General features: G+C 40.1%; 1 protein-coding gene across 1 annotated transcript in view; it reads right to left on the reverse strand.

Annotated features, from left to right (window-relative positions):
• The window catches only part of LAMA3 (laminin subunit alpha 3), a 118,491-nt gene extending 97,431 nt beyond the window's left edge, over nucleotides 1-21,060 (reverse strand). The window contains exons 1-7 of the mRNA XM_029084233.1: nucleotides 20,929-21,060; nucleotides 19,508-19,660; nucleotides 7,560-7,677; nucleotides 6,810-6,928; nucleotides 5,083-5,253; nucleotides 2,053-2,150; nucleotides 489-604 (exon numbers count right to left, since the gene is read on the reverse strand). Coding sequence (XP_028940066.1) covers nucleotides 489-604; nucleotides 2,053-2,150; nucleotides 5,083-5,253; nucleotides 6,810-6,928; nucleotides 7,560-7,677; nucleotides 19,508-19,660; nucleotides 20,929-21,060 — 907 coding nt within the window. The remainder of the gene's footprint in view (nucleotides 1-488; nucleotides 605-2,052; nucleotides 2,151-5,082; nucleotides 5,254-6,809; nucleotides 6,929-7,559; nucleotides 7,678-19,507; nucleotides 19,661-20,928) is intronic.
• Nucleotides 21,061-25,064: the final 4,004 nt, after the last annotated feature.

The following is a 25,064-nucleotide window of genomic DNA, read 5'->3' on the forward strand; positions in this document are numbered from 1 at the left end:
TTGCCAGGACTTCCCACCAGCAATGGCTTTGTGCCCACTTAAGTAAGGTCAGCAAGGGGTGACTGTCAGCAGGAGAACGGTTGGCAGCTCAAGCACCTGTAAGCAGCAGCAGTCTCAAGCAATCGCTCTGCAATCTCAACACCAAGAGGCTGGGTGATGGGGAGGCAAATTTTGAAGTTGTGCAAGATGCTCATAGCAGACAGCTATGACTGGGGAGAGATGCTGACTCAATGTACTACAAGAAGGCTTCCACTTTTCTCATGTAATATTCTCACATGAATGATTATTTTAATTGCTTAATAAGAGAGAAGAATATAAATAATATTCATTGCATCATCTGTTCCTCATTGCTGTATAGAAATAATTTTTTCAGTAAAGAAAAAAGGTGTTGAAACATGCAGTGTACTAAATACGCTCAAACATGTGCTACGTAATTCCCACCCACTTGTCAATGTCCCTTTTAACTCAGCATCTTTCAAGCTACTCACGTTCGCATAGATTTGTGCTCCCAGCTGTTGCAGGTTGCCACTGTTTCTGGTTATATCCAGGACAGCAGTGATCACAGGTTTCCCCACAAGTGTTATGCTGACATTCACACTGAAACCTACAGAAATGAAAGCCTCTTATTCTACTGAAGCTGGGTTTAAACTTTTTTTCTTAACTTTATTGCAGTCCAAGCCTTATACATAGTGTGAAGAAGACAGTACATAAACTCATATGTAAAGAGGTCAAACAGTAACACTAGAACATTTTGTAACTTTTCTAAAATTTTTCACAACTGATTACCTTCATCATATGATTCTGAGTTTATTAGCACAAATTACTTATCAAGAACATTTATAACTGGATTCAATAGACTGGCTTATGAAACTTTACTCCAGAATATTAAATCCAGATGATATACAATAGTTGAAGATGTATCCTATTTTAGCTTCATTCCAAGGCTCAAGCTTGTTGACATACATACATCTCTTTTGTAGAGATCAAAATATTTATCAGCTTTATACACACGCCTTCATTTTTTCATTATGCTTTGTTTACAGTAATTTTATTAGTTCTTAATAAACCAAAATCATAACTTCACTGTGTTATTTTTAAAATAGTGCACACTATTCATGAAAAAAATGTAGTTCATACTTATTTTGATTTAGCTGAATAGCCTACTTAAAGGGCAGGCTCTCATTATGGGCTAGATCTTACTATCACGCATAGTAACTAAATCCCAGGAGGAACAAAGAGACCTTGAGACTGGAGAGGCCTTTTCCAAAGTCTCTCTCTTATCTGTGTAGTCTAATAACCAAGGGGCAATACAGTTTTTGAGTATAACCATCCTTTTCCCACAGATTTCACACCTTCTGTACTTACTTTACTCTAGCATAGACATCTGGAAATGAGGCACCCATGTGCTCGCTTACTCTTCATTAAAACACAACTGAAAATATTGCATTGTCCTGATAAAGGTTTGTTTCAATACCATCATGGGTAAGAGCAGCAGCTGGTTAAAACCAGGCTTTAAAATATGTTTTAGATAGCCTGACTATTCACAGTCACTTCCCTATAGCAGATAGGAACCTGCTCTAACTCCTTGTGAAATCAATGTAGAGATCATAAACTCCACAGGGAAAGGGAATAGTTCATTCAGTGTGCATTTTTATTTTTTCTAGTAATGATCAAATGACACTGGATCTTCGCTGAGCTCAGTTATGGTGCTCAATATCTCCAGGAAGTTCACTAACTTTGTTCTTGAGTTGGCTTTCTAACTCCTGCTGTTGGAAGGCGATATCAACCCATGTTTTCCAAAAAGAATTAAAACAATTCAATCTGCCAAACTCTTATTTCAGTTAAAAAGAAAAATCTAAGTGAAGACTTTTTATTAATATATTTCACATACCATAGCTCTTGACATGTTTTCTTGTTAATCATTATATTTAAAAAACTAGAATCTGCTAATGAAAAATCCCTGTAAGACCATATAATTCTATAATGAAAAGGTCATTTGAAAACATTCACATATTGTTTTTCTCAAATTAATGTCATACTCTGTTTACTTACTGGTATTGGTTTTCAGCACTCTTTGCATTACATACTTCAGCGTGGCCATGGCAAACACATCGACCACCAATACTGATGTCCTTTATACTGTAGTAATACTATGGAACAAACACAAGAAGTAGGTATAGATCTTTCCTGTCTTATTTCAGAAATATCAAAATCAGATTATTAAATCTTGCTTATCAGAGTTTTAAAGGCATACCTTTAGAAAAGGCCAAAGTCAGGAAGCCAGCAGTCAAACCTCTACTGATGTCTATGTCTCGGCACAAGTACCAGCGAATCAAAAGTCAGTACCCATGGGGTGCCTGATAGCAACAGGCTTGTGCAGCTCACACCAAATGCATATTGCTGTAGCACTCCATTCCCCAACAGCTACACAGCCACCAGTACCCAAGCCCAAAGCTTGTCCAAAGCCAGCTTGAGGATGGAGATGTAAAGTACTACTAAATCATCAGTTTGTGAGACCTTAGTCTGGTCAGCAAACCAGACATGGGCAGTATAGATATGAGCAGTCAGACATGATCACTAAACACGAGAAATAGACCAAAATCACCAGCTCAGTCAAAATCACTCATGACTCAAGCTGGATTTGAAATTGTGACCTGAAGCTGAAACACTTTGTATCTCATCCTCATGCCTTGCAGGCATCCAGGCAACAGAAGATAAAAATCTAACTGGTTCAACCCAGTGAAAATATGATTACTGTATACATATCAATAGTAACTTCTGCATACATTTTTGTAGCTCAGAAGTTGTTTCCTTGTCTTGTTAGAGCACCAGGCAGAATGGAGAGCTGGTTGTAAATCTTGATCTCTATGCATCCCCACAAAAATTAAAGGGGCAGATTTAATGCCACTGGAGGATGAAGAGAAAAAGGGTCAGAACATTATGCAGTTATGTCTCCTGTGCTCACTCTATTCACAATACAGTCCCTCTAAGTGGTATATACAGCCTCTCTCAGTGGTGATCCTTCCCCCCTTCTCAGCACTGGGCACCTGGAGTCCTGTGTCCAATTCTGGGCTCTCCAGTACAAGAGAGACATGGATATACTGGAGAGAGTCCAACAAAGGGCCACGAATATGATTAAAGGGACTGGAGCATCTCTCCTGTGATGAAAGGCTGAGAGAGCTGGAACTGCTCAGCCTGGAGAAGAGAAGGCTCATGGGGGAAACTTATCAATGTCTATAAATACCTGAAGGGAGGGTGCAAAGAGGATAGAGCCAGGCTTTTGCCAGTGGTGCCCAGTGACAAGACCAGAGGCAATGGGCACAAACTGAAACACAGGAGGTTCACTCTGAACATCAATAAACACTTTTTCACTGTGAGGGTGACTGGCACAGGTTGCTGAGAGAGGCTGTGGAGTCTCCCTCATCAGAGAGACTCAAGAGCTGTCTGGACATGGTCCTGGCCAACTGGTTCTAGGTGACCCTGCTTGAGCAGGGAGGTTGGACCGGAGGACCTCCAAAGGTCCCTTCCAACCTCAACCATTCTGTGATTCATTTTTGTTGCATATACATTCTCTACTTTTATGCAGGTGGAGTTGGCTGGGCACAGACAAGATGTTTTCCCAAGACAAGGAGCTTTTCTAACCAGCACTCCTTGCTCTAGGCAGGTGAAGAGCAGCAGATAGGATATACAGGCTAGGAAATATTTTTTGCCTTCTGAACTATCTCTATTCAAATATATATATATTAATTTCTAACTGTGCATACCATTTTCATACTGTAAGTAAAACCAATGCTTTGAGTGTTTTCAGCACAGCTGAAAACATATTTGACCTTTTTTTGTATGAGAGTCTTCACAATCCAGTCTATAGTTTCATACAGCCTTGCAGGGCTATGCTTTACTACTAACAGGAATTGTACTGTCACTGGGCAGTAATAAGTCAAATTAGCAATAGGCCAAAGTGATTAATAGGCCAAACGGCCACAACATAGACATAAAACATAGTCAATATAACTCAGTGTGTCATGGATAAGAGAACAGAACTGGTCTGGTTTTCATCCGTTTCTATAATAAGTTTAACACAAAGATTTTCCTTAAGAACATTAACTCTTTCCTAGACTTGGAAGGTCTCTACAATGAAAACTTGTGCTCTTTTTTAACAATTTAATAAAGCACTCAACATTTAATTAATCTATCCTACATCCCATGACTATGGTAACATCAGAAGTTCCTTACACTAAAGCTGTGCCTCTTGCCAAGTAAGTAAATACTACATTTACATCTGCCTGTGAGCAACATCTTAAAATTTACTTAAGGCAATAAAGGTACTTAATGGGACTATTATCAAGTAACTGGAATAGTTTTATGTTTTTCGATGCAGAAACTCTCACACACATTTGTGCAGTGCCTCACCCCGGCGTTTCCTCCAATTGTTACTGAATCTTCATTTTAAATGAAAAGGTTAAAAATAACAATACAATATGAAGTCTGCAGTCTCTCTCGGTATATGAATTTCCATGCAGGGTTGCCTTAAGAAAGATTATATTCCTTATGTTTCCCCACTGAATGGGAGTGGGACTTTGGCTTTCAAGCTCTTGGATAGCTGAAAACCCACTGAAAACACCTAGACATCTCAAATGACTTGTGGAAAGATAGTAATTTTCAAGTTCGCCCTTTGATTCCTGCTCCTTCAAAAACTCAGGTACTGTTTCCTGAAAATCTTTCTTTGAATAAATAAGGGAAAGTTGCGTCAAATAAAGCTGAAGAGTTTTATTTCCTCAGCCCTGCATAAGAGCGTTTAGAAGATTTCCGCTTTGGCTCCTTATAGCTCCCGTGATGCACCCAACTTCCTTCCCTATTCAAAAACAGGGGAAGAAAACGGTCTGTTACAAAATCATTAATCATTACTTCCCCTCCATCAATCTGTGCTGACCCAGTTACCTTCTTGTCTCAAACAAACGTGGAGAAAATATGGGGATTTAAAGGTGAGTCACTGTAAAAATTGTTAAAACATCCGTATTATTTTTTGGTCTCCAACATGCTGAAAACGGTTGTTGAGTATACGTCAGTGAAAACAGTACTTACTCTGCGGGTTACAGTGGGGTCTCGTTGGGCTTTTGATATCAAGTGTCCAAGAAGCGTATTAGTTCTGAGGAAATGAAGGCGAATGTTTGTTGCTTTTGTGAATTCTCGAAGACTAGGGGAATAAGTGAAGTTTTTTGCTCCTGGGCGGCCATTTACCAAAGATACTACAATCTACCAAAGAAGTAAGCATATTTCTGTTATAATATATCAGCTGCATGGATCAATAGTGGCACAGAGCAAAATTAATAAAAGAATCCGAATACTACTGTTTCTGAGCATATTTGCAGTAACAACTACACGTTTCATACTGAAGCCAGGACATTGGCAAATAGGGTGCTGTTAGTCCTGGATCTTCCTGAATTCTCATTACCCATGTGCTGCATTAGAAAAAAAAAAAAAGTGCCTGTTTTGAAAATAGCAGTAGGTATAACAAAAAAGAAGTACATGTTTTAATAGGAAAAAACAATAGGAATAGTTGCAAATAGTTATATTAACAGTTGAGAGTATCAATGGGAGTTTTGCCTGAGTAAAACATCAGGTTTTGGCTCTTTCCCAAAGCACATTTATTTTTGGGTTAAGGCACAAACATTCCTGGAAAATATTATTGTTACCACATCCAGTGCCTGGGAGCATATTAATGGTCTTTTGGAAGAAAGTACACAGTGTTGCTTTAGAAAATCCCCTCACATGAAAGCAGGTTTATCTGACTTTCAAAACAAGGGCTCCAGTACTTTTTTATTTTTTAAAGAAACAGATGCCAGCAGCCTAGCAATCATTAGTCTCTATTAAATTAAGAATCCAGTGTGCATGTAGAGGACTGAGCAGGAGACTTTCATCTATTTATAACCAACCAGATAACAGATTTCTATTTTCAAATGGCTCCTGCACTCTGAAGCATGTAACAAGGGAATGGTGACAGTTCTGATTGAGCACAATTCCTTTAAGAAAAGCCATACAACACTTAATAGGGGATGGCATCAGCAGTTTTCTTCTATGGAAATTACTCTTTACAATATTTTATTAGGAAAATTCTACAGATATGTTAATAAGCAAATTCTACTTTAATATGAAACTAGAACCCTAGATCTATATGCTCAAAACACTGGATAACTCTTGAGGAGTTCAGATCTGGAATCTAAACACATCAGGCATAAAAGGAGAACGTCAGAAGGAGCCATCAGCATAGCCAAGAGTTTAACATGCCTTCGAATAACACAAGCCGCAGTTCTGCCTAGCAAGCAACAACAGCTAAAATCAGAGCAGTGTTTTCCAAACACATGTATTCTATTATAAACATGCAGCATTTTACATATAATTATCTTAAATAGTTACTTATTCTTGAATGGTAAATAACTGTTTCTACAGCTGTTAATCCACAAGCAATTCTGATGCAGTAGGTTCTGCCATGTACATTGGAAGTGTTCAGAAGATGTGGTCAATACCTTTAAATGCTAAAGTGAGGTACCTAAATCATGATAAAAATCAACACAGGTGGCTCTGAGCAGCCTCTACCACTACAGGGAATGGTGAAAGTTAAGAGGAGCCACCTCACCCTCCAGAAATCTCAACAGCTACTTAAGTGCTTGGTTATGGATTTATTAATATAGATTCAAGAAGTCATAGCTAAAAAATTACTTACAGTTCTGAGTTTTTATTGAAACAGAAAACTTCTGAAACCAATGCTGTTTGCTTCCAGCATTATACATTACTTTCCTAAAAGCACTTACCTCTCCATTTTCAAGAGGCAGAATGCGAGAGTATTCTGTGGTGCAAAGGACATCGCTGTCCCTCCTCACTGGGAGATTAGCTTCCTTTCCAAAGTGCTCCAAGCAATCTACTTTGGAGTCTAGTCAAGTGAGAACAAAATTATTTTTATATGTGAAAATAAACAATATTGTTCTAATTTAAATTAATGAAGAAGTATCCCCTGCACTTTCAGTTAAATTCTCCACTGTAATTTAACAGTAACAGTGATTGTGCTGCTTAGCACAGAAAAATCTAAATTCCTAAAAACAAATAATTTCTTGTCCTAAGCAATTCAGTGGTGACTGACAAGACTTGTCACAATATTTCTCAAATCATCACAAAAAAGCTATATATGTACTCCACGATTTTGCATTTATATTTCATTTTGATTTTTGCAAGGAACTCCGGGGTCTCACAGGATGAAGGACACTGTAGTTCTGACATATCCAAAAACCAAGACAAACAAAACAAAACAAAAATTCCCAACAGACTGAAAACTATTCATGTGCTGAGTTACACTTACAAAATATCATATTAATTTTTAGTTACACTCTTGTCACTAATTTATAGTGGATAACTAAAAAAAAAACCCCAGAAACATATTTGACCTTCACTGTCTTCACTGCAGTTGAAATTCTCAGTAAGACCCGTGGTATGGTATTCCTGCTACTGGGAGAATGATTAAAGAAACCTGTCCACAAAAGAGCAGTGACACAAGGACTGATACTCACGAGCAAAATATTGCCAGGGAGTGTAAGTTCTTCCAAAGTCCACTGATCTTTCTAAGATCCAGAGATCTGGACGAGGAGAATTTGCAAACTTGATAAGGATATAGGCAACATGGAAGAGCTGGTAATAGAATATACACAGATCTTATGAAGAGCTTTTTGAACTCTATAATATTATAAAGTACCACAATACTAAACCTAATGCCAATAAACACCTTTTCTTTACTGTACAGTGAGAACATTATCCTCTGCAGTTTCATTCCCATTGAAATAATAGGCCAGATTCTCAGCTGGCTACCTTACCTGGCAACGTGCTCCAATGCATTAAGAAAGCTGCAACAGGACTGTGTTAAATGCCATCTCTTACATTTCAGAACAGCTCTGTTTTGCACATGACTGATTGCTTGGGTTTGTTAAGGGTATAAGTACTAAACCTTGAAAAGTTAGCATCTCAACACATCATTGAACTGAGATACTTTTGCAGTAGCCTGGTACATCTGTTCTGTGTTCTAATCATGTAATTGCACTTGTAGAAGAGAAATGCAGACATCCTTTACACCGGGACTCCTTTGGCCGTGTTTGATAGTAATATAAGCAAACCTGTTCCCTCACTTTAGTAATATTTCTATATAATTTTGCCACTTGACAGACTTTCCAAGTAACAGAAGCAAGCCACCCCAGAGTTTTGTGGGTATCAAATAACACAGGACAGATTTTTATGACTGGTAGCTCATTCATGGTCTGAAACAGCTCAAAGAGCTTCATCAACTCAAGGTTCCCAAGGACAATAGTCACATCTGTCTTCTTTAGGTGCCCATTCTGTATCACAGCAATAGACCACAGAGACAGAAAGTTCCCAAACACTAGAGCAAAAATGGATTTGACAAGAAAAGAAATCTTACTGTAAGCTTCCTGGGGTAGTCCACAGTCCTAAAAGTCAGAACATCAGTAAAACTACCTGCACACAAAGGCTGAGCACAGATTGATTCAAAGGGTCATTTAGAATTTAAGCAACCACAATATGGATATGAAGTGTCAATAAAGTGACTCAATACTGAGGTATAGTCAATATTCAAGTGACGCTGCACTGGAATTTCCCTCTCAACAACCTCAGCTGAGAATCATCTGCTTGTAAGAGATTCTTACTTTCGTGGGAGAGGCAGGGAATTACAGTCAACAGTCTGTAAAGTAACTGCTGCCAGAGCCCTCACATCAAATACACCCATGCAGTTTATCTTTGCTTAAACATCACAAATGTCATAACTCTGAAGCTAATACTTCGCACAGGCTATTAGACTCCAAACAACAAGTGTGTACAAGCTCCCAACCACAAATCGGGAACAGCATCTGTTGCCATGCCTGGTCCACTCAGCTGCCAGCTAGGACCAATTCAACAGCTGTCATGCCAGCTGGGGCCACCAAGAGCCAGATGCAAACAGTGAACAATGCAGCAGAGCAGGTACCTAGAAATATTTGTCCCCAACCAGTACTGCTCATGCCAATCCCATGGCTACACGCATGTTGCAGTCATATGGTTACATGCAGCCTCAATCTTCACACATCTATTTCAGAATATCAAAAATATTCACAGAAGAAAGTAAAACTTTCTCATGGAGAAATGGGAGGAATTCAGGGACTTCATGAAGTGTGCTCTCATGACAATACCTCACATCCCAGAGGAAAAAAACTGAAGCTTTTTCATTGTGCATTAGTTTAATGCAGTATGTACAACAACTATGCAGGTGTTGTACCTTGAAACCTATTTCAGAAACTCTTGATTTGCTGAATGCTGCTTACCTAAGTCAGTGGAGAGATAGCTGGGGAAAAAAAAAAATCTTTCATGTTAGTGCTGGAATTTACCCTGCCTACTTAACAGCCTGACAATCACCAACTTTACCTCCTGTGATACTAAATTAGGTACCTAAATAGCCAGACAATATCTACATATGGAAAATTACTTACTAGACAACAGTACTGAGCAAAGTAAATGGCAGCCATTCTGTTGACAGAACCATGACAGAACCCAGAGTTATGCACAATGATGGCACAGGTAGAGTAATGCCCTTGAATTACTGATGGAAAGTCTCTACACTGATTGTCAGAAACAGGTGACTTTGGGGACTGTGGCAAGATTTGCTCTTACTGAGTTTCTGATGCTCTTTGCCTAAGTAACTTCCACTACTTGACTTACAAGTTTCAGAGATGGGAAATTTGCCATACAGACATTACATGTCATCCAGTATGGCCATCCAGTGCAAAGACTGGTATCCTACCAGGAAAGCGTAACAGTTCTGAAATTACTAAAAGAAAGTGCTTCATGTTCTTGCTTTTGGCCAGCTGAATCTCTTAAGGGGCACTGCTCTGTTCAAACCAGGATTGCACTGGGCAGGTCACTGCCTATCCATTAAGAGTTTTACTTCCCCTGTGTTTTAAGGCTTTTGAGAGTCCCACCCTTACATGCACGTCAACTAGTGTGAATAACACTCTGTGTGTTGACTGACACAGTTTTAATCAAGCCAAATGGCTTAGAAAGTTCAAGAGGAAACAAAAGAAGCACACAGAAAAGGTACTGCCTTCTCCATGGCCCCATTGCTTGTAGTCATGTTGTGGAATCATTACAGTAACAACTTTCTACCTAGTCTCAAAAAAAGTAGATGACAACTGCTTCAGCTTGTCACATAGTTATTTTATTATTTTACACTGATGTTACTCAAAGTGCTGACACAGCCAGTCTCATCTCCTCTCATAACAGGTGACATCTTCTCATAAGCATGAACAAAACAGTAGCAGTGAATTCCATTTCCACTGTGCTTCCACATTGCCAAAGAAACATGAGGCATGCTCACTTCCACATCACCCTGGACTACAGCCTTTCATAAGCATCTGAAGGATAAAGTGGCCAAAATGAAGGCAAACAACAGTAAAACAGCTGAATTAGCATGTGGCACCTGCCAAACACCTGTATGCCACATCCACTATGCAGCTGTGGAATTTGCTTAAGCCTATGACTACTTAATGTGTGTGAAGTTGAAGTACTGTCCAACATGTGTACTATACCAGGAACCCTGCAACACACTCCTCTAACAAGTTAGCCAGCGCAAGAGCTGTCTCCCAGCACCACACTTTGCATACTTCCATGCAAACTACAAAATGGAAGAAAAAAAATGTACGGGAATTTCAACCTACTGTTGCATATGAAAATCTTCATTTCAAAGGCAGTTCACCTTACACCTCACAGTTTGAAATACTGCTCAGGTCTGTACAGTCACATTCAGGCTGAGAGAGTTGGGGCTGTGCAGCCTGGAGAAAAGAAGGTTCTGGGGAGACCTTATAGCTGCCTTCCAGTACCTGAAGGGGCCTACAAGAAAGCTGGGGAGGGAATTTTTACAAGGGCAGGTAGTGACAGAACAAGGGGAAATGGCTTCAGACTGGAAGAGAGTAGGTTTAGATTAGATATTAGGAAGAAATTCTTTACCATGAGGGTGGTGAGACACTGGAACAGGTTGCCCAGAGAAGTTGTGGATGCCTCTCCCTGGAAGTGTTCAAGGCCAGGTTGGATGAGGCTTTGAGCAACCTGATCTAGTGGAAGGTGTCCCTGCTGATGGCAGGGGGGCTGGAACTAGATGATCTTTAAGGTCCCTTCCAACCCAAACCATTCTATGATTCTATGATTCAGAAAGGGGAAAAGGATAGGTCTTGATAAAAATTAAATTAGTGTTACTTCATGACAATAAATCACCAAAACTTAGTCACCAACCCTATCATCTGTCCTGCTCCTGACTTCACATGGGTGCCAATGATTTGGTACTGACCTGGATCGAGGATGCAGAATGATCACTATGATTGAATACTGACCAAGTTGATGAATGGTCTCTCTCCAGATCTGATGAGGCAACAGTGGGAGAAAAATAATCCTTGTCTTAGCAAATGAATTCTAGCTAAAGATAGAGGAGTAACCTTGCTGATATAAGACCTAGAAAAGCAACCATTAAAACCAATTTTATTCCCATATTTTAAGACGGTATTTCACTAATTTAAATCTTGATCCCATTGCACTGACAGAAATAAGACCTACCCTAAAAAAAAAGGCATAATAAACTCAAAGTAGGGTTTTTCTTCAGTCATTCTGTTTTGGGAAAACAGAAAGTGAGTTTCTTCATTTTTGAAAAAAATGTTTATTTGGTTGCTCCTAAGTCAAATTTATTTCATTAAAAAACCCAACCATTTTTCAAAAGGAGTGTTAAAAATGCAAGTAAGCATGAAAAATAATTGGTCTTTTGTTGCAATTATATAATAGTAAAAAAGTGTTTCACCAAAAAATCTGAAATATAGCTTAATCAAAATTCTGCGAGTTTTCTTATATGAATAAAGGATTAACTTTAAAACCATAAACAGTATTTTGTTTCCAGTAACGGAAACAATCCACTCTAGTAATACATGCTTGAAAGAGCATGTATTCCTGTAAATGTCCCAACACCATATCGTGCTGTAATCTAGCAACATGGGTCAAACCTGATGGATTGTCAACAGCTGGAATATAACCAGTTCCATATTGATGTGACCTTTTCCTGTTCACTCAAGTTTGTTCAGATTTGAAATGTTCTCACAGGCAGCAGCCTTGAAGATTTATAAAAACCCAGATAAAATCTTAAAATCATCATCCAGTAAAATGAGCAAAATGTCTTGACAGCTTCACAGTCTGGGGTCCAGAAGCCAACAGTAAGCACAGGACTTCCTCATTTTTCAGTTAGCACTGTACATGTTGTATTCACAGCACTTTTTCATTTAACTAGCCAGTGATGCTAAAAAGTTACACCGTTATTTAGTTATGTTAGTCAGTGCCTGTGAATATGCCTCATTGACATGGCTGGAGATATTGTCTTTTCTCTATCACAATCAATAGAATTATAGAATTGTTTTGGTTGGAAAAGATCTTTAAGATCATCAAGTCCAACTGTAAACCTAACACTGCCAAGTCCACCACTATACCATGTCCCTAAGCATCACATCTATACATCTTTTAAATACCTCCAGGGATGGTGACTCTACCACCTCCCTGGGCAGCCTGTTCCAGTGCTTGACTACCCTTTCAGTGAACAAATTTTTCTTAATATCCAATCTAAACCTCCCCTGGTGCAATTTGAAGCCATTTCTTCCTGTCCCATCACTTGCCACATGGGAGAAGAGACCAAGATCCACCTTTCTACAACCTCCTTTCAGGTAGTTGTAGAGAGCAACCAGGTCTCCCCTCAGTCTCCTTTTCTCCAGACTAAAGAGCGGGACTAGAAGGGAGAAGCTCTCCATGCTTCAAAGGCACTATTCTGCAATGAAGGAACACTTCCCAAAATGAAAGGGTAGTCCATTGTCCAGGTTCAATCAGTCCTTGGTCTTTTTGCCAGGACTGCAGGCAAATACATCAATGATTATCAGTTATTATCTTGAAATGTCTCATGCAGCCATTTTTCCACTGGGATTTGGACAAAGACCAACTCAATGCTCATAATTATTTCTTACATATGGCCTATTTGTTCACAGAACACTGAAGCAATTCATATGGGAAAGGATTTGTACGATTCAGACCTCAGTTGTCCAGGAGACAAACATCCCCCTATGAGGGGTGCAGTCCAAAGTGAAAAGAGTCCCCTAGTACTGTCAGCGCTGGAAAGAAACACAGGGAAGTGCAGAGGGGTGAAGGCTATCAGCAGAGGTTCTGCTTTTACTATATTTAGTTGAAAGTGAGGTATTTAGGACAACATATCACAAAATTAAGTAAAGAGTAGGAATGGGCATAGGAAGGGAAGTGGGAGAAGCAGAAGTACAGACATCAAGGGAAGCGAGATCAATGACTGGGAATACAGACCTTCCTTAAGGGATGTGGAAGAAGACAGTGTCAGGAAAGCTAAGGAGAGCAAGACTTGAAATATTTTTTCTGTATGTTTTGAGAATAATACCAAAAACATATCTTAAATCAAATTACATAGATCTATAGATCTATTAATGCAAACATAAGAAAAAAAATACCAAGCTATTAAAAAAAACCCTTTAATTAAAGCTTTAAGAAAACACAACACATTGACTACATCTTAAAGGATAACATCTGAGCAAGAAAGGATTTAATTAGGGTATTTCCCTGATTAGGGCTGGCAGCTCAGCTTAGAATGAGCTGCTTAGAGCATGACTGAGGAATAAAAGGAGCATGCATTACCTGAGACAACTTTCAGAAACTTCTATCAGACAGTTGCTACTTGATCAGCTGATGTTGTGTTAATCTAGAGTTTGCAAGCAGATTCACCTTACTGTAGGATGAGCCAAAATCAACTAACTTCAAAGCATAGTGTTTTGTGGCATGATCTAAAGTCAACCTCCTGCACAAACTGAAATACTCAGAACTAGAGTTCTCTAATACAAAGTAACGCAAGATTCTGTGTGATGTTACAGCATCACCATTTTGGAGTATTGCAGGGACAATATTTTACCTTCTCCAAACCTAAAAGCCCCTTTTCTCCCCAGTGTGAACCACAACAGCAGAGCAGGGGTTGGTGCTGCTGCAGAGGCAGAGCTGTGCAGGGGTTCCAGAAGAAAGGCTTTGTCTCACTGCTGGAGCAATTCTGTAGGACTGCAGAAGCTTTATACAGTGCTTCTCGTGCCCTAATTTGTAGGAGGTCTCAGTGTTGTTATAGAGGTTACAAAATTCCACACCAGAACTGGGTCTAATTTCAGGGTCAGTGGTAATATAGTTTTCAATGGTCAAGCACAATGAATGCAATGACTATTTTTGGAAGTCCAGCTCAACGTAGCTTATGACAAATCTCCCATCACCTTGACAGTTTCTCACTACAGGAGAAGGGCCTAAAGAACACTTTATATTTTACAGAATGACAGTTAAATTTACTGTAACTTCAGACTAATTTTAAGGACTTATGTCATATTTTGTAAGTTAAGAACAATTGCTTTTAATAACAACAATGAGGAATAGCTGATTAATATTGTGCACTGTCCGGCACGACATCCTTGTCTCTAAATTGGAGACATGGGTTTGGTGGATGGACCACTTGGTGGATAAGGAATTGGCTGGATGGTCGCACTCAAAGAGTTGTGGTCAACAGCTCAAAGTCCGAGTGGAAACCAGTGACAAATGGTGTCCCTCAGGTGTTGGTACTGGGGCCGGTGCTGTTCAACATCTTTGTCAGAGACACGGACAGTGGGATTGAGTGCACCCTCAGCAAATTTGCCGATGACACCAAGCTGTGTGGTGCGGTTGACACGCTGGAGGGAAGGGATGCCATCCAGAGGGACCTTGACAGGCTTGAGAGGTGGGCCTGTGCTAACCTCATGAAGTTCAACAAGGCCAAATGCAAGGTCCTGCACCTGGGTCAGGGCAATCCCAAACATAAATACAGACTGGGCGATGAGTGGCTTGAGCCAGCTCTGAAGAGAAGAACTTGGGGCCGGTGGTAGATGAGAAGTTGAACATGAGCCGGCAATGTGCGCTTGCAGCCCAGAAGGCCAACCATATCCTGGGCTGCATCAATGGAAGCATGGCCAGCAGGTTGAGGGAGGTGATTCTGCCCCTCTACTCCGCTCTCATAAGGCCCCAGCTGGAGTACTGTGTCCAGTTCTGGAGCCCCCAGCACAAGAGCGACATGGACCAGTTAGAATGAGTCCAGAGGAGGTGCCATGAGGGTGATCCAGGGGCTGGAGCATCTCTCCTGTGGGGACAGGCTGGGAGAGGTGGGGCTGTGCAGCCTGGGGAAAAAAGGCTCTGGGGAGACCTTATAGCAGCCTTCTAGTACCTGAAGGAGCCTACAAGAAAGCTGGGGAGGGAATTTTTACAAAGGCAGGTAGTGACAGAACAAGGCTTAATGGCTTTAAACTGAAAGAGGGTAGGTTTAGATTAGATATTAGGAAGAAATTCTTTACCATGAGGGTGGTCAGACACTGGAACAGGTTGCCCAGAGAAGTTGTGGATGCCCCCTCCCTGGAAGTGTTCAAGGCCAGGTTGGATGAGGCTTTGAGCAACCTGATCTAGTGGAAGGTGTCCCTGCCATGGCAGGGGGGTTGGCACTAGATGATCTTTAAGGTCCTTCCGACCCAAACCATTCTATGATTCTATGAAATATTGTTTGTAAACCTAGGCACATAAAGGATTGCTATCAAATATAAAAATTAAACCCATAAGAAATATCTACCATATAAAAGTACCTTGGAAGACTGACTAAATTGCAAGGCTTTTTTTACAAAATGCTTTAATTGGCAGATAACATAAAAGAATCAAGTCCTCCACAGGCTGTACCCCTTATCTTAAATTTATGGTTGAGTTTCCCTCTCTCCCTAATAAAAGTACTAATTTGGACATTACATTCCACTGTGTGCCTTTAATTTACAACAGTGACTAATAATATTGCTATAAAACAACCATTCAACCCACTAGCACACAAGATTTCACCAAGTCTTTCAGCACTCTGTTATTGCCACAAAAGCACAGTAAAGAAAGGACGTATAATTAAAAGCCACAATAAAATTTGTGGACTACACTTTTTGAAGTGTAACAGTTAGACATTTCTTTTTCATCATACATTATCATTCTCTCCTGAGCCTTCATCTTCTACTTCTGAAGACAGAGTTCAGAAAAATACCTGGGGAGTATTACTGTAATACCTGGTGAGCATCAAGAAAGCCAAAGATGAGGGCGCACCTGCTAAAATTAGGCAATCCAAAGAGTCAGGGGACAATGAACTTAAGTCAGACATTCTGGATTTAGAAGTTTAAAATATGTCAAAAACTACATTGGAAAAATCAGGACCAATTAAAGGAATAAATGAGACTTCATTTGATCCAAATATTTTAAACAAGTCATGAATAGCCACAGCATAAGCAGGTATGCTAACAGCGACTCCCTCAGGGATCAACATTATAATTATTTTTCAGAAGGAGTGTGATTGATTAGAAAAGTAACTATAGTACAGAAAGTCAGAAAGGGAAGTAAAGCAGGTTTTTTACTTCAAGGTTTTTGGTTTTTCTCATATTACAAAGTACAGCAAAATGAGCATTTTTCTAGCAGAAAGATTTAACATCCTGAAGGGATTTTGACTTTCAAAATCATCCCTAGCCCTTGTAAAACAGAAACAGCAGCTGGTGGGAGTTCTGTTCCAATTCCACAGTAGTGAGAGCTCAAACTTCCATCATGGTGCAACTATTAAATTAGGTTTTGTCATCAGACCATGGTAAAAGGCTCCACTGGGACTCCGTTCTCAGTCTTAAGGATATAATGGCAGGGATGCAGCAGAAGAAAAGCTTTTGACCTTGCACTAAGTTCTGCTTCCTCTAATTGTGAATATTTGATGACCAACTTACAACTCAGTCATTGCTTCCCTGCATGCATATGTACCTTACTCTTTGTCATGTTTTGCACATACAAAAACATTTCGATATTTTGTTTGCAGAAAAGGTGGCTTGTGTCAAAACAAAGAACAGGACAACTACTCAGTAAGGAAAACTACATCCCTGCTATCTTTTCAGTATTACAGCCTGTGGTTCTGCAAGTAATTTAGGCACACATCAGACTTTAAGAACAGTTATTTTTCCTCAAAACCCAACACCTTAGTTTCAGTTCACTTGAGGGCGAATTGCACTCTGAAAATTTCTGTCTCTGTCAACTGCTGAGAAAGTCTGCACGACTAACACACACTAAGCTCTTAATTTTTAGGATCCTGAAATAAGGTAAGGCGGACTGGAGTCTCAGTGTTTACCTGTTTGCTTGAGTAGACTTTCTCTGCCACATTATTTCATTTTCTTCTTCATTATTAGTATTGTGCATTACTGTATAAATTTGAGAGAATACTAGGCAAAATGACAAAAGTTAATCTCAAATTCAATTAGATCCTGAGATTAAGGTTTAACTGACTGAACATAGATATGAGACAATGTCCGTGAAGTGGGAGGGGAAAAAAAAAACAAACCAACACATTAATCCTACTAAAACCTCATCCATTCACCAACTAAAATTACCCCTTCCTGGTCACAAGACCTGAAGTAACGTTGACCTTTGTCTTGGGTTTCCCTCATTTTCAAGTAAGGGAACTCAAAAGTCACCTTTCCAAGTAGTACCAGAGTAAAGAGAAACACACAGCCTCCTGCTGAGAAATCCTTTAATAACTACAAGAATTTTAGCACATAGTGGCTGGTCTACAAGCAGTCCCATGAGAAGAGGGCACTCAGTCCACATCCTTCTTCTGAAGGAAGGAGGTTTCTCAGAAGTTTATTCAAAACATAAAAGATAAGGTATCTATCAACAGGTCCTTCAAATAAATTAACAAGTACACAGTGGGAATAGAAGTTTTGGATGGACCAATGTGCTATACAAGTCAATGATGATGATGTTAAGTGTTGATCACAAATATGCTGGACTAGACCGAAAGACATATTACAGCCTGCAACCTAATCCTGCATTTTGCAGAGACCATGATGGATGCAAGCAGCTCAGAGGTAAGGTCTGCTTTACTGGGAGATGACTGTCTTCCTGTACCTATTCATAACACCCTGCTCTTCATTCAGTGTCTCTACTCTGTATGCCCAGCCTGAAAGACACACATCTGCTGGGTAATAATGACAGAACAACTCACTTCACAGGAGCACAAGGCATCAGGAGATGCAACACCCCTCAACTCCACAGTGTAACAGAAAGAGCAACACAACTCGGAGATAGATCCAACCACTGTGTGCTAGGCTAATGTAGATGCTGTAGCCTAAAAATTAATCAGCTTCTACATAGCTCCACTTTCTTTCATGGTACACTGGAGAAACACAACCAAGAAAACAGGCATGTTAACAGTGAGTTAACAGAAACGCAAATTCAATAATCACAGCAGTTTAGTTTAACTACTGATACTCTCTATTTTAAGTTGTCTGGGATTTCTGCACTGCTGGTGCACTGGATCCAAAAACACAGAATGAAGATATCCTCAAAATGAGAACCATTCCAGTCATGTGAGGGACAGGAGCATTAAAACTCCATGTAACAGAAGACGTAAAATAATTTGCACCTGAATATCCAACAAAACGGCAGCTAAGTCTCACAGAGAAACATTTTTCCTTAGTTATTCTTCCTCTTGCTCTGAACTAAATTGAATGCCTATTCAAAAAATCCTGTCCTACATAATCAGTCAATAAACAGTCACTACTGTCCAAAATATATATGTATACATATATTTTGCAGCCCCCAACATGTATTTATAGTCATGTATTTTCAGCTGGTGTGAACTTGCAGAGCGTAACTAATTTCACTGGATTAGCACCCAATTACAGCAGCTGAGAATCCATCTCTGTTACTTAAAATACAGATACAGAGGCTTTACTGTTAGCTACTTGCCTTACGCCTGCAGAGGAAATACGGGTGTTCATGTTACTGTCATATTACTAATTCATATTACACTGATTTTGCTGTCCCTTCCCTTTTAGATCATGTTATCATTATTCTTCTGTTCTAAGAAACTGTCTATCTTGAAGACCTTGCTGGATGACAGAGAAACCAGAAGGACCCCTGAGGCAAAAACAGACTCTAAACATTATTCTCAAAATGTGTGTATGGTAAAGGATCATTAAATATCTCTCTCTGTGGGCCTATGGAAAAGGAGAATAGGAAATGCAAGGTAGAGCCCCAGATCAATCCCCTCAGTAACCTCAGGTTAACAAATTACACTGTCTGTGCAAGAATGCACAAAGTCACTGAATCTGTGTGATGCCAGTGGCAAGAGCCCACATCATCAACATTCCCAAGGAAGACAGTAACTTTTAATAAAGTTATCTTGGTAAAAAAATACAGAACATAAGGCAGACAAAAAAGGTGTGGCGTTGGAAGTTGAAATCATCAGTTCAAACATCACTCCCAATTGCAAAGCTGGTAAATAAGTGCAAGAAATTATCAAACCTCATGCAATAGCTCATGCACTCACCTGTCCCAGATCTAAAGTGACATTGACTTCGTTGTACCTCAAACCCATAGAAAGAGGAGGACTCTGCCACCAGCGCTCCGTGCCATCAATTGCATTGGTTACCGGGTGAGCTTTACTGGGATCAGCAGCATTGCAATAATCACAAAACTGTCCCTGAAACACAATAAATTAAAAAGATAGCCTCAAAATCTTATGACCTGCAGACACATGCTGCTGCTAACTGAGATTCTGAACTAGAAAAATGGGGTTAAATTTTGTTTCTCTCTTTAGGTAGTGTAATTTTTAACATGTAAGTGATTCCCCTGGTAATTAAATTACAAAATTATACCCAGAAACACACTGAATTTTATGTTACAAACTAAATCTCTTTAAGGAAACTACAGTAAGTCTTTCTTTATTAATAAATGTATTGATACTTTGGTGAAAATACCCATGTTACGTCTGCAGGAGAGTGTCTGCCGCAAATTAATGAAACAAACATTCTTAAAACTGGACTAAGACCAACACACAAATTATCCTCAATTCTCCTAAAAGATGGTGAAATATCCACACATGTACACAGAGTATTTTTTACGGTTTTATTAAAACCAGGTTATCTTTTACTTGCCTCCAAGTTTGGTGTTACAATTTTATATTACTTTCATTTTTTTACATGCCATTATAATACATTCTGAATCAGAGACTTCTGAACTATATATACTCAAGGAAGAGTCCTGGAGACTGTTCCCTTTAAATTTCCCTTTAAGGAATCCCACTGCATCTCATTTGCAGAAGTCACCACCCAATTTCCAGTCCACAACTAAAGCCATACTCTGGAGATGCCCTGATAATCTCCCTTTGATAGTCTCCAAAGCTCTTTGTACTCTTCTGTACAATAATGATTAATAAACTTCAGGAAACTTAATTATCTTTTAATTTGGCATCTTGGCTTGCTCCACAAGCAGTATTTTTATCTTCAAGAAACTGCATTTTACAGTGTACTAAGATTAGTGCTAAAGCATTATAATTAGTTATTAAGGGATCTTTTTAGTCTCCCATTCACTTCTTACTCCAGTCACTGGGTGGAGATAATCAATGAAAATGCTAAACTGTGCTGGGCACAGATCTTTGTAGAACCCCAATAGAAAAATTACAATTTCAATGAATGACACTATCCTCTTAATGGTGACTTCAGTTGGACAGTCGCTTAATCCATTCAGCCTGTGAGGTGCTCACACTGTGTTGTACCCATGTTTTAAATAAGGTAGTATTTGCACCACTCCCTTTATCAACTAAGCATATTGTCATCAAAAAGATGTGACAAACCTTTTGCTGTTTCCACAACCCATGTTGCCTGGTATGAAGTATATTCCTACCATTTAAGTGCTAATAGAATCCCATATAACTGCCATTATTTTGTTTGTCACTGCTGTCAGACTAACCAGAGTAAAGTAACCGTAGCAATCATACTTATCCACTTTTAACAGAGGAATAACATTAGGGTTCTCACATTCTCGCAAGCTTGGTAAATTTAAGATGTTTATCTCTAGCAGAATTTGTTTAACATCTGCCATAGTTACTAATGGATTGGAAACTACTTCCTCACTCTCACGTGACACAAATACACCAGCTTGTGTCTTTCAAATAAAAAAAATAGAAGTTCAATGAATATTTCTGCACCAGTAGTAATAATTTCAGCATCTGCACCTAGCAACGGTTCCATCCTCATCCTGCTCTTCTGGAAAGCCCAGAATATGATGTTGATTCCAGAAGACATAGCTATCATCAGCTGTTCTGATTCTGCACTGCAGGTGTCAGCCTGGCTGATGGTTAACTCTTGAGAACTTGAAGAGTTGTTTAGAGATTTACTAAATCCTCATGTACACAGGTTGGTTAACTATGCTTGAGGTCACGTTATAACATGACTCTCCTCTAGCTCTGTTAGAGAAGATAGTTCGGCTGATTTTTGCACAAACTACAACATGGCAGGACACTGCTGGCTTCAGATAGCTTGCTGCTTCAGACATGACATCAGCCCGTGCTAGCTACAGGCAATACTGCCTGTTTCTGCAGTGATGACAAAGAATATCATGTCACCATCTACAAAATCCATACACTGAGAAATCAATCTATGCACCAACAACTGCAGTTACCACCACATCAGAGCATCTTCCCAGCTAAGATTTTAAGATTTTCCTGACAAATGCATACTTGGAGTTCTGACATATATATTACAACAGTACAAGCTTCCCTAAGTAGTTTTATAACGTGTATGAAACATGGTCTTTAGATCTAAATTCTCGTTCACAATGATCAGGCTGGAAACACATAGGACTCAGTTGCTGCTACAGCAGTTTCAGCTCTGATCTGCAGCCAGCCTCAAAGAAAGGCTGAATGAGCAGAAAACAATGAGTTGTATTAAATGCAAGCATTACGTTTACACGCACCTATGTGATTTCAGTATACCAGAGCACTTGATCTGAACTCAAGATACCAGCTTTTTTCTTTTTGGGCACATAATTCAAAGAATTTCATTGCAACAGCTGGAGTTTCAGTTATTTAAAGTACATTCCAGCAATGCTGCCAAGAAGGCAGTAAAACAAAAAATGAAAGAAAATAAATTATTGGACAGAGCAGCCTTCCCTGCTTCCCACTGGCAATATCTCAGGCACACCATGCTCAGCCTGTCTCCTACAGGACACGTCTCCATTCCAGGAGACTGGGCCTCAAGACTTTGTTTGGCTGCAGTTCATCAGGCAGGCAGGTGTGCATTTGCTGGTGACCTTGTGATTCTCCTTTCCACTGGTCCTCCTGAGTGAAGGAGAAAACTGGAACTGCATGAAGGAGTTCACTGAAATATGCCAGTGTGGGCCAGAGAGATCCAGGGATGAAAATGTCTCGCCTGCAAGTCATAGAAAGCGACAACAATGAAAGATTTGTTCACTATTTAATACCTGGCAGTTCTGCGCCCACTGGCAGGGCAGGATAGGTATGCAGTTAAACTTTCATTCACACCCGCACATCACTGCAAATACACTGGCAGACAAAACCAGGCATGTCACTTATCTATCAGTTGCTGAAATATTTTACACTGCAGTGCATCTCTTCACTCAACACTGTTCTTATTAAGTCATTGTCCCACTTGCCAAAGTGCTAAACAAGGGAAACATACTGCTTTCCACAGCGTATGTCCAGCACTGCCTCAAAAGCCTCGGTTGAGCTGCCCTCAAGAGCAACTGAAGGGACTGTCCACCCCACCAATCACCTCTTAGAAAAGCTTTAAATGACTTCCAAATGCTCTTTCTGGATTTGTCGAGTATTGCAGGTTTCATTAAAAGACACATCACCAAATGACAAGCTGAACGAGACAGGCCAATAGCAGGCAGTGGAAATGAAACCGGAGCTGTTCTTCCTCTCTCTGCCTTATTTTCAGTGCTTGGGATAGCACTGGCAACAGAGTTGTCTGCTCTGTTCATCAGAATGAGGATCATCCTCCACACCTTCTTTTCAATTTCCCTATTCACGGAGGAACAGCCGCAATCCAGCCTTGTAGAGACCCCAAAAGCAAGTGACTCAAGTGTACGATGTTGCTTTAACTTGAACTGGCCTCACACAGGGGCTATTACATCCATCACTTTACGTAAAAGCCCCATGACCTTCCCTCAGACTCTTAAGAAACGACACGTGAATACTTATGCTGTTTTTAAATCCTTCTAGGTAAGCTCAGCTTCCGTAAAAGTTTAATGCACTTCTCTCCAATTTTCCACAAAATAAGAGATTCTCTTATTTACATGTTTTTTAACTTGTGAGGTAGAGTGCCTTGATAATACGTATATTGTTCTGTTACCACATTTTCCATGGCTGGATTTCCCTGGCCTTTTGAAAGACTTTCCAACCCTTGAACCACAACAACTACTGGTAAACCACAGAAGTATTCATGTTATGTATGTCAATGAGGCTTTGTTAAAACTGGAGAGAGACGCTGCTGTATCCGCACTTAGCCAAACGCTTTAAGAGGCACAACAAGCTTCCTTGTGCCAGGGCTGAGCTAGCAGTAGTCCTTCGGGGAACTTGAATCAGGCATGAACCATAACTGCCCTCTAACCTAGGACCTGTAAGGCAAATATTTAACAAAAGGAATTCCCCTCTTTTTACCCTCTTCCTAGATACAGCAAACTCCCATTTCCAGTTGGATGTTAGTATATAAAGGGAACAATTACAAAAAAACCCAAAGACAACATGCATCAGACAACAGGCTTCGTTCTGCTTGTGTGACATGTTTATCTGATGTTTGCTTTTGCTAATTTTTGTTATACTGTGATTTCTGGTATTTCAAGGCATGTTAGTGTGAAATTTCACTGAGAGACTATTTGACTTGCTATTCACCTGGTGGCATGGTTGTTCCAGACAACTTTAAACATGGGTGTTGTGCTCAGTACGGAGGGATGGATGCTTAAACTTCAGAGGTGTGTTAGAAACAGGACCAAGCAGTTTCCTGATCATCAGAACCTTTTTTTGTAACCTTAGTTTAAGCATGTAATACCTGTGACCCAGTTTTCCTATTAGTAAAACTGTGTATTACTCAGCCTCTCCAAAGCACCTTGAGCTTTTTATGACAGAGGGCACAACACAGATTTAAGGTAAACTGCGATTTCATGGCAAGGTAGGAAGGTATGGCAGAGAGAAGTTCAGGGCAAAGCACACTGTGGCTGTGAGGCCAGGCTACATGGTGGTGCATGCTCCCTTCTGGAACATGACAAGGAGGACATGTGCTGCAACTTCTTAGTGTTCTCCTGCTTTCTTGAGCGTCTGTCCCCACCAAAAAAATGAGAAGAAAAACTCCGCTATCCATCGCAACCTCTTCTGAAACCAGATATTACGGGTTACTTCACTCTTAAAACATACAGGCACCTCACAAGACTTTGAAACACTAACCCTTCTTCCCAGATGCTAAAAAGTTACTTGCATTCTTTCTGTATTGCCTGGAGTTAGGAAGTGGACCTTAAAGCTTTCAAAATCCCTTTCAAATTACAGGACAGATTGAAACTGCCCTCTTATCCTCCCACCAAGAGATAATACAAATAAAATAACTTTGGAAGGTCTGAGGCATTAGGAAAGTCCCCCCTTGAAAAAAGTTCTGATGAAACTGAACATCCATCACACTACATCAGAGCGTCTGGTGCATTTGTTACTCCTTCCTTGCCCTCTAACAGACACGTTCATACAAGTTACTACCAAAGGAAAAATATATTTCCATTAACCCTTTGCCATGAGTTTTGCCATTCATTATTGTCTTTCTTGTGAGTGACACAAAATGTGTGTAATAACCTTATGCTATACTAGGAGAGAACGTCACCATCCTCACTGCCCTGTGTGCTTATACCCCCTGCCAGAGTCCCAGGGAATCTCCGGCTTCCTCCCACAAGCAACGCAAGGCACAAACGATGAGTCCCGCATCCACTGCTGGTCAAATACCACAGAGCCACCTGACCGAAACCGGACCTCTTTGCCCGCCCGCTCTCGGCTGCGAGGTTACCAGCCCAGCATGTCCCCATCCCTCGCCCCCGGGCTCACTGCT

The sequence above is a fragment of the Antrostomus carolinensis genome, unplaced genomic scaffold, assembly GCF_000700745.2.
Source record: "Antrostomus carolinensis isolate BGI_N321 unplaced genomic scaffold, ASM70074v2 scaffold233, whole genome shotgun sequence".
NCBI lineage: Eukaryota > Metazoa > Chordata > Aves > Caprimulgiformes > Caprimulgidae > Antrostomus > Antrostomus carolinensis.